The 20,067-nt window shown below is 37.5% G+C and overlaps 1 protein-coding gene across 14 annotated transcripts in view; it reads right to left on the bottom strand.

The window, feature by feature from the left end:
• The window catches only part of PMS1 (PMS1 homolog 1, mismatch repair system component), a 107,570-nt gene that overhangs the window by 38,520 nt on the left and 48,983 nt on the right, over positions 1–20,067 (bottom strand). For 13 of the 14 annotated variants that reach the window (XM_077884767.1, XM_077884766.1, XM_077884772.1 and 10 more), the window contains one exon: positions 19,100–19,263. In XM_077884767.1, coding sequence (XP_077740893.1) covers positions 19,100–19,263 — 164 coding nt within the window. Of the gene's footprint in view, positions 1–10,231; positions 10,359–19,099; positions 19,264–20,067 lie in introns of those variants that run through there. The other variant, XM_077884780.1, reaches the window with a different exon arrangement.

Below are 20,067 nucleotides of genomic sequence, written 5' to 3' on the forward strand. Positions count from 1 at the left end.
CACTAAAATTCATGGAGCCACAAAAGAGCCAAATCAATCCAGAGATAAAGAACAAAACTGGTTTTCAAAATATATTACAAAGTTTCAAAATATATTACAAAGCTACAGTAAGCAAATAGTATGGTATTGGCATAAAGACAAATACAAAGGATAATGGAAAAGACTAGAGAGTACAGAAATAAATCCACACATATATGGTCAACTAATGTCTGACAAGGGCATCAAGAATACACAATGGGTAAAGGAGAGCCTCTTTAATAAGTGTTGGGAAAACAATATCCATATACAAAAGAATGAAACTGGACCCTTACCTTACATCATACACAGAAATCAATTTAAAATGGATGAAAGATTTATATATAAGATCTAAAGCTGTAAAACTCCTAAAAGAGAAGATGGGAGAAAAGCGTCATTGACACCAATCTTGCCTATTTCTTTGATAACACACCAAAATTTTTGCACAAGCAACATAAGAAAAATAGACAAGAGGGACTACATCAGCACTAAAAATCCTTCCTCACAGCTAAGGAAGCTATCTCAACAGATGAAAAGGCAACGAATGAAATGGTAGAAAATATGTGCAAACCATGTATCTGATGATCCATTGCAAAGTATATAAGGCATTCCTACAACTCAGTATGTATGTATGTAAGTATGTATTTATTTAAAGCTTTTATTTATTCATGAGAGACACGCACACACACACACAGAGAGAGAGAGAGAGAGAGAGAGACAGGCAGAGGGAGAAGCAGGCTCCATGCAGGGAATCCAATGCGGGACTCGATCCTGGAACCCTGGGATCACAACCTGAGCTAAAGGCAGACGCTTAACTGCTGAGCCACCCAGGTGTCCCAACAACTCAGTATTTAAAACACTAATAACAGAACTAAAATATGGCTAAGAACTTGACAGACATTTCTCCAAAGAAGAAAATACAAATGGCCAACAGATATATGAAAAATTGCTCAATCTCACTAATCATCAGGTGAATGCATATCAAAACCACATTGAGAATACCACCTCACACTTGTAAGAATGGCTATTATCAAAAAAAAAAAAAAAAAAAGACAAACATTGGGAAAGATGTAGAGAAACTGGAACCCTTGTATACTATTTATGGGAATGCAAATATTATGGAAATAGTATGAATGTACCTCAAAATATTAAAAATAGAACTACCACATGATCTAGCAATCCAATCTCATGCCAGAGTATTTATTCAAAGGAGCTGAAAGCAAGGTCTGAAAGATATTAATATTAGCACTCTCAGGTTCGCTGCAGCACTATAGCCAAGATGTGGGAACAACTTAAATGTCCACTGATGTATATACTGTATTTTCTTTACCCATTGATCCATCTGATAGAATATGATTCAGCCTTAAAAAAGAAGGAAATTCTACAATGTATGAGCAACATGGATAAATCTTGAAGATACTATGCCAGTTGAAATAAGCCAGTCACAGAAAGACAAATACTACAGGAGTCCATTTATATGAGGTACTTAAAACAGTTAAATTCATAGAATCAAGAATTGTAATGGTAGTTATGGGGGAGGGTGCTCTGGCGAGGAGGAAATAAGAAGGTACTACTGAATGGGCATCAAATTTCAGTTAAGAACAATTTAAGAAGTTCTTTCTAGAGATCTGCTGTACAACACTGTACCTCTAGTCAACAATACTGCATTGTACACCCAAAACATTAAGAGGACAGCTCTCAGGTTAAGTGTTCTTAACAAAATAATGTTTAGAAAGAGAAAGAAGAAAAGAAAAGAAAAGAAAAGAAAAGAAAAGAAAAGAAAAGAAAAGAAAAGAAAAGAGAGAAGAGAAGAGAAGAGAAGAGAAGAGAAGAGAAGAGAAGAGAAGAGAAGAGAAGACCAAATCTACAGATTCTGAGCTTCCAACACTCCCATCAGCTGGCTTCCTGGTATTTCCTGATGGTCTTCTCTTCCCATGGATCCTATTATATTAGGATAAATGTCCCAATAATAATATTTTTCTAATTTTGTGCCTCCTTTTAGAAAACAAGCAGTAAGTCTTAAGGCTTACAATTAATAACCAGCCTAAAACTGATTAGCTTTTCTTTCTTCATTGACTGGTTAACAAAACCTCTGTGGATGAGGTAACAATAACTTCACTTTAAAACTTCAATTCTGGTTCAATTATATTATATTAGTTTTTTTTTTTTTTTTAGAGTGAAATCAAAATTATGTCAGAGTATTACACATGAAGGTAAATAGATGTTAAAAGTGAAAGTCAGATACACTCATCCAGGGATAAAAAAGGGATGTTGTCTTACCATTTTCCCAACAGCCTGTAAATTAATCAGATATCCTCAAATCTTTTTTTTTTAAAGATTTTATTTATTTATTCAGAGAGAGAGAGAGAGAGAGAGAGACAGAGAGACAGAGACATAGGCAGAGGGAGAAGCAGGCTCCATGCAGGGAGCCCGACATGGGACTCGATCACGGGTCTCCAGGATCATGCTCTGGGCTGAAGGCGGCGCTAAACCGCTGAACCACCAGGGCTGCCCCCTCAAATCTTTTCTATTCATTTTCCACGCAGTCAACCAGTTTCATTGATTCTTCCTCATAGGATCTATCACAGACACACTCTGCTTCCTGTGTCCAATGTATTTATCCTGATTCAGTACCTGGACTTTTGTTATAGCTTAAAAGCTCTCCTAGAATTCTTCTGTGCACACAACTCCCAAACTAATTGTTAGTTTACTTGATCAAGTCACTTCTCTACTCTCAATTTTCCTTTTTTTTTTTTTTAAAGAATATTTATTTGAGAGAGAGAAAGAGAGAGCGAGCAAGAGAGCACAAGCAGGGGGAGGAGCAGAGGAAGAGGGAGAGGCACGCTCCCTGTCATGCAGGGAGCCCCAGTCGGGCTCCATATGGGGCTCCATCCCAGAATCATGACCTGAGTCGAAGGCAGATGCTTAACTGACTGAACCACCCAGGAACCCCTCTACTTCTAATTTTCTATGGAAAAAGGAAAACAAAAATGATTCAGCTTAGCATTCGAGACCCTTTATAATCTAATCTCAAATTATTTTTCACTATCTTCCTCTACTCCTGATTCACCTAAATTGACTTAATTGCCTCCAGCTGTGCTCTGCACTTACCTACTCCTTCCTACCTTCTATGTTCACACTATTTCTCTACCTAGAATGATCCTGATCTATTTATCCACATTAACAAATTCTATAATCTATTAGGAAATACTGTAATAGAATACCCCTATGACTCACCCACAGTGGGGGGCGGGGGGGTGCCTGGGTGAGATCACTTTTACAGGTTGTGTTTACTCCACTGAATAAGTAACACTCACCTTTGCCTAGTGACCAAAGTCAGCCTTCCCTCTTCTGAGCTTTCTAGGAGTACCCAGAAGGAAAAGGAAGCGTCTCGGGTCTAAGAGCTGATACTTGCTATCTTGCCACCCCTGTTCCAGCTGCTGTCTTTAATCTTTAGTGACCACATCTGCCAATATCTTAAGTGCTTAAATACCTATTATTCACAACCTAAAATGCACTAGTACTACCGATGTGATAGAGCTCTCCTTTCTTCCATGTTCTGAACCCTTGATTACACTCATGTACCACAAATTTTTTGATCACCTATAGGAAAGACTACTGTAGGCTCCAGGAATACAGACGTGAAACAATAGTAAAACACCTTTCCCCTCATGGAAATTGTATTCTAGAGACAGTAAATCCAGATTAAGTACATCATAAAGCATATCAGATGGTGATGAGTTTTAATAAGAAAAATAGAGCAGGAAAATGGGGAGACAGCAAAAGAAATGGTTGCAATTTTAGGGTGACTAAAGAAAGTCTGAGAACTTATAAAAGATGAGATTAAGCTTGATACACAGAAAAATGTTCCAGGCAAAGAAACTATAAATATAAAGGTCCTGAGTTGACAGTATGACTGCCAAGGTCAAGGAACAACAAGGAGGCTAGTTCAGCTAAAGCAAAGTGAGTAAGAGGAAAGAAATAAATGAGATCAGACATCAGTGATGGGTCAGATCATCTACAACAGGGGTAAGCATACTACAGTCCAAAGGGCTGAATCCAGCCTACTGTCTTAAATTTTTTTTTTGAAGTTTTACTGTCTATGGCTGCTTTCATGCGACAATAGCATAACTGAATAGGTGTAAAAGACTGTATAGCCCACCAACTCCAAAACATTTACTATATGGCTTTTTATAAAAAAATAAGTTGGGATCCCTGGGTGGTGCAGCGGTTTAGCGCCTGCCTTTGGCCCAGGGCGCGATCCTGGAGACCCGGGATCGAGTCCCACGTCAGGCTCCCGGTGCATGGAGCCTGCTTCTCCCTCTGCCTATGTCTCTGCCTCTCTCTCTCTCTCTCTCTCTCTCTGTGTGACTATCATAAATAAATAAAAAATTAAAAAAAATAAGTTTACTGACCCTGATATAGAATTCATAGGCCATTTATAAAGGCTTTGATGTTACCCAGATGGAAACTCACTAAAGAGTTTAGTCAGAGTTGCGTGATCTGACTTACATTTTTACAAGATCACTCTAGCTGTTGGGCTGGAAATAGACTAAAGACAACAAGGAAGGAAATGGGGAGATCCAATTAGGATACTATTACAAAAACCCAAATGAGAGATGATGGACCACAGTGGTAGTCGTAGACATAGTGGAATCTAGTCAGATTTTACATATATTTAGAAGTAGATCTACAGAATTTACTCTTGAATCAAAGTGATAGAGAATCAGTAATCAAGGATAATCCTAAGGCTTTGGTTTATTAACTGAAAAAACAGAGTTCTCATGTATTGATGGGAAGGGATGTGGAAAAATTCCAGGAGAGGAGATATAGAGCTCAGTTTCTGACATGTTAAATATAAGGAGTCTATTATTACTAAAATACCCAGAGGCGTTCTGGGTGGTGATCTGAGTTTGGAGTTCAGGGGAGAGTTTTAGAAAGGAGATAAAAATTTAGGAGTCGGGGGATCCCTGGGTGGCTCAGTGGTTTCGTGCCTGCCTTTGGCCCAGGGCACGATCCTGGAGTCTCAGGATCGAGTCCCGCATCGGGCTCCCAGCGTGGAGCCTGCTTCTCCCTCTGCCTGTGTCTCTGCCTCTCTCTCTCTCTCCGTGTCTATCATAAATAAATAAATAAAAATAAATCTTTAAAAAATTTAGGAGTCATCAATATATAAACAATATCTAAAGTAAGTAAACTGAATAAATAGACTAAGAAAATGAAAAAATATATATATATATAATTGCTTGCTGTCTTCAGTCTGTATTAAAAAAAAGTAAATTCCAGGACACCATAAATTTATAAATTAGGATATGAACTAGAGGACTGATAACAGTTAGTAGAAAGAGAAACAGAAATAGGAAAAAAATCAAGGTGTGTAGACCTAGAAGCCAAGGGAAATAGTGTTTCAAGTATGGAAAATCAACTGTGGCAAATGCTAAGTAACATAAGGACTGAGAAGTGACCACTGGATTTAGCAATGTGGAGGTCAATGGTGACTACGACAACAGCAGTTTTGAGAGAGTGGTAGAGAAAGCCTGAGAGAAAGTATGTTCAAGAGGGAATGGGAGGACAGTAACTGGACACAATGAATAAAGACAACTATTTCAACAAGTACTGCCCAAGTGAAGGAATTGGCTTTTCCTAGGAACATGGGAAGTATATCCAAAGTGATGGAAGGGAAGGCTGAATGTATGGGCACAAATGCAGATAGGTGGGTGGATTGTGGTAGTTCTCTTTTGACTGCCTCAATTTTTTCACTAAAATAGGATGCAAGATCAGATGACAGTGAAGACAGAGGAAAAGGTGTGGGCTGTCTGAGGAGAGAAGAGATCAAAGAGCCATTGGGAACCTCACCATTCAATGGACCAGCAGCAACCACATCACTCGGAGACTTGTTGGAAATGTAGAATTTCAGGCTCCCCCTAACCTACTAAATAAGAATCTTCATATTAACAAGATCCCAGGTGATCTGCATGCACATTACATTCTGAAGTAGGTGACCAGGAAAGAAAATGCAGTGGAGAAACACAGTATGACTACCAGGCAGCACTGAGAGTAGTGATCATGAATTTATAGTGACACTACTCAGGATGAATTTGTTTTCTTCCAGCACACTCAGCTTGGTTCAGGCACCAAGAAGACAAAAAGATGGCTTTAACTAGGATTTGGTTAGTCAAACATGTACAGTTCAGTGAGAGAAAAACAATTGATAATTATCACCCTTATAATTTAAGAAGAGAACTGTGAACATCACAGATAAGAAACAGGTAAAAGACAGATCAATAGATCAAAGGTCCAGTAGAGTCTGGACTGTTGGAAGGGAGTAAGCTATAGAGACAGAGGGTGAGGATCAGAGAGTGAAATACTTAACACTGGAATTATGGAGGAAGTACAATTTTTGGCAATGACAAGATCTATGGTATAGCCACTGGAATTAATGGCTGAGGTAGGTGGAGGAAAAAAAAATCACTGGAGAAAAGATAAAAGATTTGAGAAACTAGGAAGGACTATGTGGATACTGAAATCACCAGAGTAATAGTGAGCTAAGAGTCTAAAGGTCTGAAATTTAAATCTGAATGAGATTTTGGGTTGCAGAGGAAAAGGAGTGGTCTAGAAGCTAGAATGAGGCACGATGGGGTGACGAACAGATGACAAAAATCAGTCACCACTTGGAAGGGCTGCAGAAGATAGAGTGTTCTCAGAGAAAAACAGACTTCAGAGCAAGAAGATCAAAGAAAAGGCTAAGAAAATAGGGATTTTACTCATGACTAATCATGAAATGGGGCATTTCAGAACATGGGGATATGTGAGAGACAGTTAGAGAAAACAATGATTTGTAGAAAAAGACAGACCAGGGAGGTAATAGATGAGTTGTGAAGACTCAGGCTTGTTGAGATGATTGACAAACACGAGAAAAAAAAAAAAAAACCACGATGAGAAGAGGGCTGGTAGTCCCAAAGCACTTTGCAATCACAAGACTCAGACTTTCAGGGGAAAGGCTAGAGGGGTCTTGCCAGGATTGAGAGTTCTGGGAATCCCATCTGACACCAGAAAAAAAAAAAAAAAAAAAGCATGGAGGAGAGAGGGATGGTCTTGTTCTCAGAGCAAAGATTCCCTAATGGAAAATTCCAATGGACATCTATATGCCATTGCTCTGAGCTGTCATCTGACTCTTAATCAATAAAAACCTAAGGAGAAGTTTTACCTTCTACATATTAGATACTTTCCTTCACTCATAGGGATTTTTTTCAGAGATTTTGCTGAACTTCTCCTGCCTTCCCACCTATATTTAGTACAGAATTAAATTGCAACTATAAAGAGGATATAAGTTTATTTCCATGAAGCTCTTAGGCCTTAGGCAGGTTCTCTAAACATTTTGTAACAGGTAAAGCAATGTTTTACCTGTCCAGAGCAAGAGAGGACTTTGATTTATGGGGGTGAAATGTATTTCCACACACTGATCTATCCCAGCATCAGCCTCAGTCCAGCCTCCTCCAGCCAAGACACTTGTTAAACATCCACACAAAGATACAGATCAAAACACATCCACTGATGGATGAACAGTCTTCCTTGACTATTCTAGCCTGAAGTAATCTTTCCCTTCTCTTACTTTTCATAGTATTTATCAATATCATTTAATTATTTAAAAAGTTCTCATTATTCTTTTCATTTATTTAAATATTCACATACTTTCACATCTTCTTCACTTATATCATTTCACAGCTTATATGTAAGCTCCCCTCCCATAATTATTCCATAGGCCATCATGTAATTACTCCATAGCACCTACTCCAAGCTCTGCATCTAGTATTGTGGAAAAGCTATATAGCAAAGGAGAATGAATGTTGCAGAAAGTCTAAGAGATTTGAACTTTAGCTCATCTTATGCTACATTAAACATTTAAGTTATTGGGCAATCCACTCAAATCCTTGGGGTCACATGAAGATAAAATGGAAAGGACCGAAATAAAAATACTCTACTTGCTAAAAGATCTGGGACAGAATAAAAAAAGTTTTCAGTGGTCTCTTCCAGATGTGAAGATCTAGGAATCTAGGAGGTATAAATTCTTATTATTTTGTGATTTGAAATATGAATTACTTTTTTAGAACTTCTAAGTGACAGAAATGTGAAACTTCAATTCTGTAAGAAAGTAATGGAAATGCTCAAGATATATGTAGACATCCTGAAAAATCAAAGATTTTTAAGGGCACCTGGCTAACTCAGTCAGTAGAACATATGGCTCTTCATCTTGGGGTTCAAGCCCCATGTTGTGTGTACAGATAATTTTAAAAATAAAATCTTGAGAGGGTGGGGCAAGATGGGAGAGGTGGGCAAGATGGTGGGAGAGTAGAGGTCCTCAACTCACCTGGTCCCCCCAGCTTACCTGTATAACTTTCAATCATCCTGAACACCTATGAATTCGATCTGAGATTTAAAGAGAGAACAGCCAGACGCTGTAAAGAGAAGAGGTGGTCAATGGTGGGGCTTTCTACAAGTATTGCTGGTTTATATAAATTTGGGACTGAGCATCTTCTAGCATACAGAACTTAATACACTCAGAACCAAGACAATCAGCCTCTAGGATCCCTCAGGTAGACTACATTCTCCCTCCATACAGCTTCTTCACCACCACCATTTCACATTCCGCCCTCCCCTTTCTTTTTCTTTCTCCTCTTTACTAAGTGTTTTTTCTCTTCCTTTTTTTTTTATTTTTCTTTCTTTGGGCTTTTTGGTCTTTTATTTTTTACTGCTTTGTTTTAATTTTTTTTTTCACTTTAGTGGTCCTTTTGTTTTATTTTGTTTTCATCTTTTCTGGCCTCCAACCTCGGCAGAATCATCTAGGGTGAAATTTACTTTGGTTGTGGTTGAAATTTGGGACTTAGCCTGCTCATACAGCCACTATGCACTGAACAAAATGAGTAGAAGGAAGAACTCACCAGAAAAGAACCAGAAACTACTCTCTGCCCCTGAGTTACAAAATATGGATTACAATTTGATGTCAGAAAGCTTTAGAAGCTACTGAAATTATAAAGCTACTGGTGGCTTTGGAAAAAAGCATAAAGGACTCTAGAGACTTTGTCACTGCAGATTTAGATTTAATCAGGCCGAAATTAAAAATAAATGAGATGCAATCCAAACTGGAGTTCCTAACAATGAGGGTTAATGAGGTAGAAGAAAGAGAGAGCAACACAGAAGACAAGTTGATGGCAAGGAAGGAAGCTGAGTAAAAAAGAGAAAAACAATTAAGAGATCATCTGGAAAGGCTAAAGGAAATAAACGACAGGCTCAGAAGGAAGAATCTACGTATAATTGGGGTTCCAGAAAATGCCGAGAGAACAGAGGGCCAGAAAGCATATTAGAACAAATCATAGCTGAGAACTTAACTTCCCTAATCTGGGGGAGGGAAAGAGGCACTCAGATCCAGGAGATAGAGAGGTCTCCTCCCCAAATGAGTAAGAACCATTCAACACCTTGACATTTAATAGTGAAACTTGAAAATTCCAAAGATAAAGAGAAAATCCTTAAAGCAACAAGAGACAAGAGATTCTTAACTTATATGGGGAGAAATATCAGATTAACAGCAGACCTCTCCACAGAGACCTGGCAGGCCAGAAAGGGCTGGCAGGATATATTCAGGGTCCTAAATGAGAAGAACATGCAGCCAAGAATACTCTATCCAGCAAGGCTCTCATTCAGAATAGGAGAGAGGGCAGCCCGGGTGGCTCAGCAGTTTAGCGCTGCCTTCAGTCCTGGGCCTGATCCTGGAGACACAGATCGAGTTGTGCGATGGGCTCCCTGCATGGAGTCTGCTTGTCCCTCTGCCTGTATCTCTCATGAATAAATAAATAAATAAATAATCTTTAAAAAAAACAAAAAGACTAGAAGGAAAGATAAAGAGCTTCCAAGATAGGCAGAAACTGAAAGAATCTGTGACCACCAAACCAGCTCTGCAAAAAATATTAAGGGGAACTCTGTAAAAGAGGAAGCGCAAAGAAATAATCCACAAAAACAGGGACTGAATAGGTATTATGATGACACTAAATTTCTATCTTTCAATAGTTACTCTTAACGTGAATGGGCTAAATGATCCCATCAAAGGCGCAGGGTTTCAGACTGGATAAAAAAGCAAGACCCATCTACATGCTGTCTGCAAGTGACTCAGTTTGGAGCTAAGGACACCTCCAGCCTGAAAATGAAAGGATGGAGAACCATTTACCATTCAAATGGTCTTCAAAAGGGGATCCCTGAGTGGCTCGGTGGTTTGGCGCTTGCCTTTGGCACAGGGCGCGATCCTGGAGTCCCGGGATAGAGTCCCGCGTCGGGCTCCCAGCATGGAGCCTGCTTCTCCCTCTGCCTGTGTCTCTGCCTCTCTCTCTCTCTCTCTGTCTCTCTATCATGAATAAATAAAAAAAAAATGGTCTTCAAAAGAAAGCTGGGGTAGCAATCCTCGTATCAGATAAATAAAAGTTTATCCCAAAGACTGTAGTAAGAGATGAAGAGGGACACTATATCATACTTAAAGGGGCTATCCAACAAAAGGCCTAACAATCATGAATATTTATGCCCCTAATGTGGGAGCTACCAAGTATGTATATCAATCAATTAATAACCAAAGTAAAGACCTATTAGATAATAATACACTAATACTGGGAGACTTCCACACGGCACTTTTTGCAAATGACAGCTCTTCTAAGCACAACATCACCAAAGAAAGAAGGGCCTTAAATGATACACTGGATCAGATGTATTTCACAGATATATACAGAACTTTGCATCCGAATGCAACTGAATACACATTCTTCTCAAGTGCACGTGGTACTTTCTCCAGAATAGACCACATATTGGGTAACAAATCAGGTCTGAAATGATACCAAAAGATTGGGATTGTCTGCTGCATATTTTCAGACCATAATGCTTTGAAACTTGAACTCAATCACAAGAAGAAATTTGGAAGAAACTCAAATACGTGGACGTTAAAGAGCATCCTACGAAAAGATGAATGGGTCAACCAGGAAATTAGAGAAGAATTAAGATTCATGAAAACTAATGAAAATGAAGATACAACGGTTCAAAATCTTTGGGATACAATAAAAGCAGTCCTAAGAGGGAAAAACATCACAATACAAGCCTCCCTCAAAAATTGGAAAAAAACAAATACAAAGGCTAACCTTACACTTAAAGGAACTGGAGAAAGATCAGCAAGTAAAACCTACATCAAGCAGAACAAGAAAGATAATAAAGATTCAAGCGTAACTCAATGAAATAGAGACCAGAAGAACTGCAGAACACATCAACAAAACCAGGAGTGGGTTCTTGGAAAGAATTAATAAGATAGATAAACCCCTAGCCAGCCTTCTTAAAAAGAAAAAAGACTCAAATTAATAAAATCATCAATGAAAGAATAGAGATCACAAACAATACCAAGGAAATACAAACAATTTTAAAAACATATTATGAGCAGCTATATGTCAACAACAAATTAGGCAATCTAGAAGAAATGGATGCATTTCTGGAAAACCACAAACTACCAAAACTGGAACAGGAAGAAGTAGAAAACCTGAACAGGCCAATTACCAGGGAGGAAATTGAAGCAGTCATCAAAAACCTCCCAAGACATAAAAGTCCAGGGCCAAATGGCTTCCCAGGGGAATTCTATCAAACATTTAAAGAAGAAATAATACCTATTCTACCTAAGCTGTTCTGAAAGATATAAAGAGATGGAATACTTCCAAACTTGCTCTTTGAGGCCAGCATCATCTTAATTCCAAAACCAAAGACCCCACCAAAAAGAATTCTAGACCAATATCCCTGATGAACACAGATGCAAAAATTCTCAACAAGATACTAGCCAAGAGGATCCAACCGTACATTAAGATTATTCACCATGACCCAGTGGGATTTATCCCCGGGATGCAAGGCTGGTTCAACACTCATAAAACAATCAACATGATAGGTCATATCAACAAGAGAAAAAACAAGAACCATATGATCCTCTCAAGAGATGCAGAGAAAGCATTTGACAAAATACAGCATCCATTCCTGATCAAAACTCTTCACAGTGTAGGGATAGAGGGAACATTCCTCAGCATCTTAAAAGCCATCTATGAAAAGCCCACAGCAAATATCATTCTCAATGGGGAAGCACTGGGAGCCTTTCCTCTAAGATCAGGAACAAGACAGGGATGTCCACTCTCACCACTGCTATTCAACGTAGTACTAGAAGTCCTAGCCTCAGCAATCAGGCAACAAAAATAAATAAAAGGCATTCAAATAGGCAAAGAAGAAGTCAAACTCTCCCTCTTCGCAGATGACATGATACTGTATGTAGAAAACCCAAAAGACTCTATCTCAAGATTGCTAGAACTCATACAGCAATTTGGCAGTGTGGCAGGATACAAAGTCAATGCCCAGAAATCAGTGGCATTTCCATACACTAACAATGAGACTGAAGAAAGAGAAATTAAGGAGTCAATCCCATTTACAATTGCACCCAAAAGCGTAAGATACTTAGGAATAAATCTAACCAAAGAGGTAAAGGATCTATATCCTAAAAACTACAGAACACTTCTGAAAGAAATTGAGGAAGACACAAAGAGATGGAAAAATATTCTAGGCTCATGGATTAGAAGAATTAATATTGTGAAAATGTCAATGCTACCCAGGGCAATTTACATATTTAAATGCAATCCCTATCATAATACCATGGACTTTCTTCAGAGAGTTGGAACAAATCATTTCAAGATTTGTGTGGAATCAGAAAAGACCCCGAATAGCCAGGGGAATATTAAGAAAACCATAACTCAGGGCATCACAATGCCAGATTTCAGGTTGTACTATAAAAGCTGTGGTCATCAAGACAGTGTGGTCCTGGTACAAAAACAGACACATAGATCAATGGAACAGAATAGCGAATCCAGAAATGGACCCTCAACTCTATGGTCAACTAATATTCGACGAAGCAGGAAAGACTATCCATTGGAAAAAGGACAGTCCCTTCAATAAATGGTGCTGGGAAAATTGGACATCCACATGCAGAAGAATGAAACTAGACCATTTTCTGACACCAGACACAAAGATCAACTCAAAATGGATGAAAGATCTAAATGTGAGACAAGAGTCCATCAAAATCCTAGAGGAAAACACAGGTAACACCCTTTTTGAACTTGGTCACAGCAACTTCTTTCAAGATACATCTATGAAGGCAAAGGAAACTAAAGCAAAAATGAACTATTGGGACCTCATCAAGATAAAAAGCTTCTGCACAGCAAAAGAAACAGTCAACAAAACTACAAGACAACCTACAGAATGGGAGAAGATATTTGCAAATGACATATCAGATAAAGGGCTAGTATCCAAGATCTATAAAGAACTTATCAAACTCAACAGCAAAGAAACAACCAAGCCAATCATGAAATGGGCACAAGACAGAACAGAAATCTCAGAGGAAGACCTAGACATGGCCAACAAGCACATGAGAAAATGCTCCGCATCACTGGCCATCAGGGAAATACAAATCAAAACCACAATGAGATCCCACCTTACACCAGTGAGAATGGGGAAAATTAACAAGACAGGAAACACCAAATGTCAGAGAGGATGTGGAGAAAGGGGAACCCTCCTGCACTGTTGGTGGGAATGTGAACTGGTGCAGCCACTCTGGAAAACTGCGTGGAGACTCTTCAAAGAGTCAAAAGTAGATCCACCCTACGACCCAGCAATTGCTCTGCTGGGGATTTACCCTGCAGTGAAATAGCAGGACACCTGCACCCCGATGTTTCTAGCAACAATGTCCACAATAGCCAAACTGTGGAAGGAGCCTCAATGTCCATCAAAAGATGAATGGATAAAGATGTGGTCTATGTATACAGTGGAATATTACTTAGCCATTAGATGGATGAATACCCACCATTTGCTTTGACATGGATGGACCGGGAGGGGATTATGCTGAGTGAAATAAGTCAACCGGAGAAGGACAAACATTATATGGTTTCACTGATATGGGGAATATAAGAAATAGTGAAAGAGAATAAAGGGGAAAGGAGAGAAAATGAGTGGGAAATATCAGAGAGGGAGACAAGGCATGAGGGACTCCTAACTCTGGGAAATGAACAAGGGGGTAGTGGAAGGGGAGGTAGGCTGGGGGATGGGATGACTGGGTGACAGGCACTTGGGGGGGACTGGGTGGGATGAGCACTGGGTGTTATATGTTGGCAGACAGAACTCCAATAAAAAAATTTTTTTTTAAATCTTAAAAAAAAAAAAAAGAATTTATTGAAAAAGGGCCTTAGGTATCAACTTCTACAGGCCTAAGCTCAAAAACAGCTAGGTTTGTGCAGAGTTCTATGGATCTTAATCAGAAGAGAAGTCTACTGTATTAGGGAAATAAATTGGGATAAATAGTAAATATATAAGATGTATTTGGTTAGAAGATCCGTAAAGGAATTACACATAGTTCCATTTAACTAAGGTAATAGCAACAACATAAATTGATGGCTCTTAAAGACCAGGTTCCTGTCAACCTTTGCCCCCACTGTCCCATCCACGCAGTCTTTATATATTTCCGGACTAGTTCTAATGAAGACATATCGATAACTTACTCGCCAGGAAAAAGAAACAGACGAGAATAGTATATATCTGTACAAGGGAGAATATACTCTGTAAAAAGAGGACACGTGAGAATCCAAAAGGATGAATCCTCAAAGTAATTCATTTTATATAATATGAGAAAGGTCTAAAAGGCCAGAGTGTTCAAAATTATAAATTTATGTGATTTTTATTTTAGCACCACCTATTTCATTAGTATTTTACTCTGCACTATGCACTGAGTATTAAGGGGAATATGAATATGCAGCTCTACCTCCCACAAAAGTCTACTGAGAAGGGGAGACAGGATGCAAATCACTGTAACAAACAAAACTGACATAATAGAAACACGCAAACAATGTTATAACTATGTCTTGCTGGGGAAGGGGACAAATACAGAGACCCTTCAATAGAATGGCTAAACAACAGAATCATAAATAAATTATAGTAAAATGTGACATCTGTGTCTCATCTTTTCTGTATAATAGTTCACAGAAATTAGGTGAAAAGTGAAAAAATGAATATAACAGAATATGAGAAACATCTTAAAAATGTAGATATCATGAATTTTCAAGGAGCAAAAACAAAAAAACCCCACAAAACCCTAACCAACCAACCAATCAAGATTGATAGCTTCAAGCTAAGCTTAAAACTATATTTGAATAGAGCTCCACTGTTGTTAATTAAAAAACCAAAATAAAACAAAACCCATCCAAACTTTCAAGGTTGGAAGTAGAAAAATAATTTTTTCATAAGGAAAGGGCATCTGAACTACAATCCTGAACTGGAATTTCTTGTTGACTATACTGCCTCCATAACCTTGCTTGGGACATGAGGGCGGGGTGGGGGGGTCACCCTTTAATGCTGGTCCAACTGTGGACTTTCTCTTGATTCCTCATATGGTACAGGTGAAACAAAACTGAGACATTTAACGATATAAAAAAGGCCAAAAGATGCAAAAAAAGAATAAAATGAACAAAGAGAATATCATGAATGTTGGGGATACAGATTATAGGCTACTATGTTTTTATAGTCAGTTTATAATTTAATAAATGTGTTCCCCACTTTTTTTCAATTATTCTTGGTCACACACTTCCTCCCAAATCTTCAGGCACTACCCCAGAGTTTCTCTCCTAGACAGCTAGAGAAGTACATCAAGAGAGGAAGTCACTACACTCACTACCAAATCTCCACAGCTACTTTACTGGGTTTCTGTCCCCTGCTAAGAGCCTGCCTCTTCCCAGATTGATTGTTGCCAGATACTCAACTTTTGAAAGCATTGTCGTCATTCTTCCAGACCTCAAAAATAAACTGATTCTAACAAGGAGGTGGAATAGGTAGGTGGAAAGTCATTCCTTAAATTACTTCTCTCGTAACAGTTAAAACCTTGTATCAGTGATAATTCAAGTCAGCTTTTGCAATACAGTGGGCCTCTAATTATCAAGATAAAATTCAATTCAAAACTATATTTTAAACCACAGATAGTATTTTCGGCAGAAGAAAATATTCACAAAACTCAGAAAGTATGAAGTATGAAAGTATCCCCTATTTGAAATCACAATTTAACATTATGTTCTGAACTAGTTGTCTACCAAACTATCCATGCACATATCAAAGAGCTAGAATACTAAATTAGTTTCACATATTATCACATTGAGAAAAACTTTTAATTTTAGGAAATAACTACTTTATAAGTGAAAATATACACAGCAGGACCTCACAGGAATTCAGTTATTATAACGAAAGCTGAAGACTATAGTGCTTTTTAAGGAATGGCTCTAGCAATTTCTCCAAATATCTACTTTAAATAAAGTCACTGAATCCACTTGTAAATTATTTCCCTTTGGCTGTCTCATTATTCAATATGCTTTCAAGGAACATGGTGATGAAAGAAGAAAAATACCTCTTTCTAACATAACCATACTGGCAAGAACATCAACATTATCAGTATTCAAAGAATGTCTTGGCAGGTTAAACCTTCATAAAAAGAAGGAACACTATCTAATCCAAGATGTCAAAATAGCAATAGTACTTCTCATATTATGTGCAATATGATTGTTTTTTTCTAAAGAAGAAAAAAAATTCCAAAAAAAGATGTCAATATAGTCATGTTTAAATTTTAGGCAAAGGCAAAAAATTCTTCAGAAAAACACATAAAGAATGATAAACATGTTCAAAAGAAAAAGGCCAAGAGCGGAGCAGGACTCAATGTTCAAAGAGATTTATGACATGTGCCATTGCTATTTTGGGAGGTTTAACAATATATTTCAACATTTGAGGCACAACAGTACTAGCAAGAAATAAAAGCATGGAACAATAATTTGTGCTAAGAGAAAAAAACCTGGAAGACAGATTGCTTATTCTAATTTAGTCCTTGATTTCCTTGTATAACAATAGCTAATACTTAATTTTACTATAAAATTTTTTATAATCATACATTACTTTCATGGTATAATACTCTCGACATACTCCAGGGTTTGAATTGCATTTGAAATTACTGAAGGCTATCAAGGGACTTGTGTTTGTTCAATATCAGTTCAGATGTGCTGTCCTCCAAAAATAATAAAATGCAGCATTTTAGAAAATACTACTTTCCATTCTCAAAAGATAATTCCTACACTGATGATCTTATAGTGGTTGGGAAAAATCTACATAAACTTATCCAAAACTCAGAAAATATGAATTTGATTTTAAATACTCACTTCCATTACATGAAGCAGAAATCTTGTTCTATTCTATTTTCTCATACTCAAAACCTTTCTCTTTATAGTTGTTGTTCTTTTAAAAATATATAGTTCCTATCTTCATATTTTACCTTTTTCCACATGTTTTCCCTTCCTGATCACTGACTCTTCTGTCCTTGATCTTTTTTTAACTTGGGCACATTTACCTTTTAATTGCTAAGTGTCCTCTGGATCAAGAGGTCATGGGGTTATTTATACTACAGGACGAGCCTCCGTCCATCAACATCCTGAGGAATCACCGCATGGTACAGCTGGAAGAGATCTCAAGGTATCATGTGGTTGAGCTCTCGGGCCACAGGAACAGGTGGCTGACTAATCTTAATGTTTTTCTTTCTTTTTTGTTTTTTTAAGACGATGAGAGATTTTGATCATAAATATTCTCCCACAGCTTGGCTTAACACAGAATCATCTTAATAACAAGTAAACAGAATAGAGTAGAAAGGCAACTGGATGAAAAAGGGTTCTGACCTCCGTACTATTAATTATCATAAAATATACAACAATTTCTTTGATTACTCTGAGCTTCAGGTTCCTCATACAAATCGAGGATGCTGCCTAACTTATAAAGCTATTACAAGTGTTCTGGAACCTGGAACAGAACTATATAAATGTAACCTAGCATTGAAATGGAAAAACAGGGCAGAGTGTAAAGAGCCTAATTCTGTAGGCATGTTAAGTTTCAAATCCCATCTCAATAATTCAGTAGCTGTGAGACACAAAGTATTAAACCCCTCTAAGTTTAGTTCAAAGGACAACAGCAAATTAATACATCTATGTCACTTATTTGTTGCTGCATTACAGGAGTTGTTTTTTTTTTTTTTTTTTTAAGGTTTTATTTATTTATCCATGAGAGAGAGACACACACAGAGAAAAGCAGGCAGAGGGAGAAGCAGGCTTCATGCGGGGAGCCCGATGCGGGACTCGATCCCGGGACCCCAGGATCAATCCCTGGGCCAAAGGCAGGAACTAAACCACTGAGCCACCCAGGGATCCCTATTTCAGGAGTTTAATGCAGCAAGGATATGAGGTAGTACAGCACAGGCCCTCAATAAGCGTTAACTCTCAACACCCCATCAGAGTTCCACACTTCTGCTGTGTGGTTCTGCTCTCCTCTAATTAAGTATTTCAAGTGTATACGTGTAATTTTATGAAAAACAGATAATCAGAAAATATGTTAACTTTTCTTTCCACTAAAATTCATCAAGCAACAAGAATTTCTTAATCATCCTCACTTTGAAAAGTGAGAAGAAATGAGGTAGTTTCCTTAAAAAAAAAAGAAAAACTCTTCCAAAGAAAAAAGTTTATAATAGAAGGTGATGCAGGGAGCCCACTTCTCTCTGTGCCTAGTGTCTCTCATGAATATGTAAATTAAATCTTAAAAATGAATAAATATATATATATTTATTAAAATATATATATATATATATATAAAATGGAAGGTGAAAAATGTCACTAAATTGTGAACTCCTTAAAGGAGAACATGGTTTACTCATCTTCATATTTAGGAAGTACTCAAACACTTCTTGAATGTCTACTGGCAGAACCACTGATCTTAGAAATTAAGAAATGAAAGGTTCAATCAGATTTCACTTAAATATCAGATAAAGTAAAGATGCTCTTCGTATAATAAAGATAAAACTAAACAAATGTGAGCAAATTTTTGCAAGAAGACTTTACATAACTGATTAATATAAAATACATTGTCCCTTTATAACATCACATACTAAAAAATCTTATAGAAGCGTAATAAAGCTTACCTTGTTATGTATAAACACAATCCTTAACTCAGGTTTAAGTATACCATAGCTTATGAGGAGATCCTGGACCTTTTTTATTTCATCTTTACATTTTTTAGCAGTTGAATAGAACTGCTTTCTTACAGGTAGATTCTTAAACAATTTTAAAACAGTTACAGTTGTACCTGTTGGCAGATAAAAGGAAGGCATATTAGGTACGAAAAGAACTTCACAGATCTTTTAAATCTATATACAACCAGTATTTAACTCCTATCACTGAAGGCTGGTCCTCTCCCAACCCTGGGAACCCAAAGGTGGCTGATCCTTTGCGAGACTCTTCTATTTATACTCGGACTGGCCTGGCTAAGTATGATCTCTTCTGTGTAATCTAAACAAGAATAATCTCATTTCTACCACAGAAGAAAAACATGGGCTCACTAGAATGTCGTATCTTAAGAAATCTGCTGATACTCAAACAACCTGGGAATGACATTTATTCTGCACCTTGAAATACAACATATAGGTGGTATAAGGCAAATATGGTAGCCGTTATTACTCCATAAAAAAAATTATTGCCTGAAATAATATCTAACTGCCTGGTTTAATTCCATCTTCTAAACAACAAATATTCAAAACACAGGATAATCTAACACAAGGATTTTATTAGTCAAGTTATTTAAAAAGTTAAATAATGGTAAAAAAATTATACTGCTTACATATCAGTTTAATAATCAGCTTTTGTTAAAAAAAAACACACACACACAAAAAAAAACAACACATGAAATTAGAACTGTATATTTTCTCATGACTGTACTATAAATTTATGTTTTTCAAATACTGAGGAACTTTTAAAACTACCAGTCACCAGCTAATCTGGATTTAGTAAATCAATCTCCTTATGTGATTCTAATAAATGTACTGCCAGCATTGAGAAAGCACTGAGGAATCAAAAATAAATTTCATGTAAAGTTTTTCAACCTTGGCACTAC

The sequence above is a fragment of the Canis aureus genome, chromosome 36 (genome assembly GCF_053574225.1).
Source record: "Canis aureus isolate CA01 chromosome 36, VMU_Caureus_v.1.0, whole genome shotgun sequence".
Taxonomy (NCBI): Eukaryota; Metazoa; Chordata; class Mammalia; order Carnivora; family Canidae; genus Canis; species Canis aureus.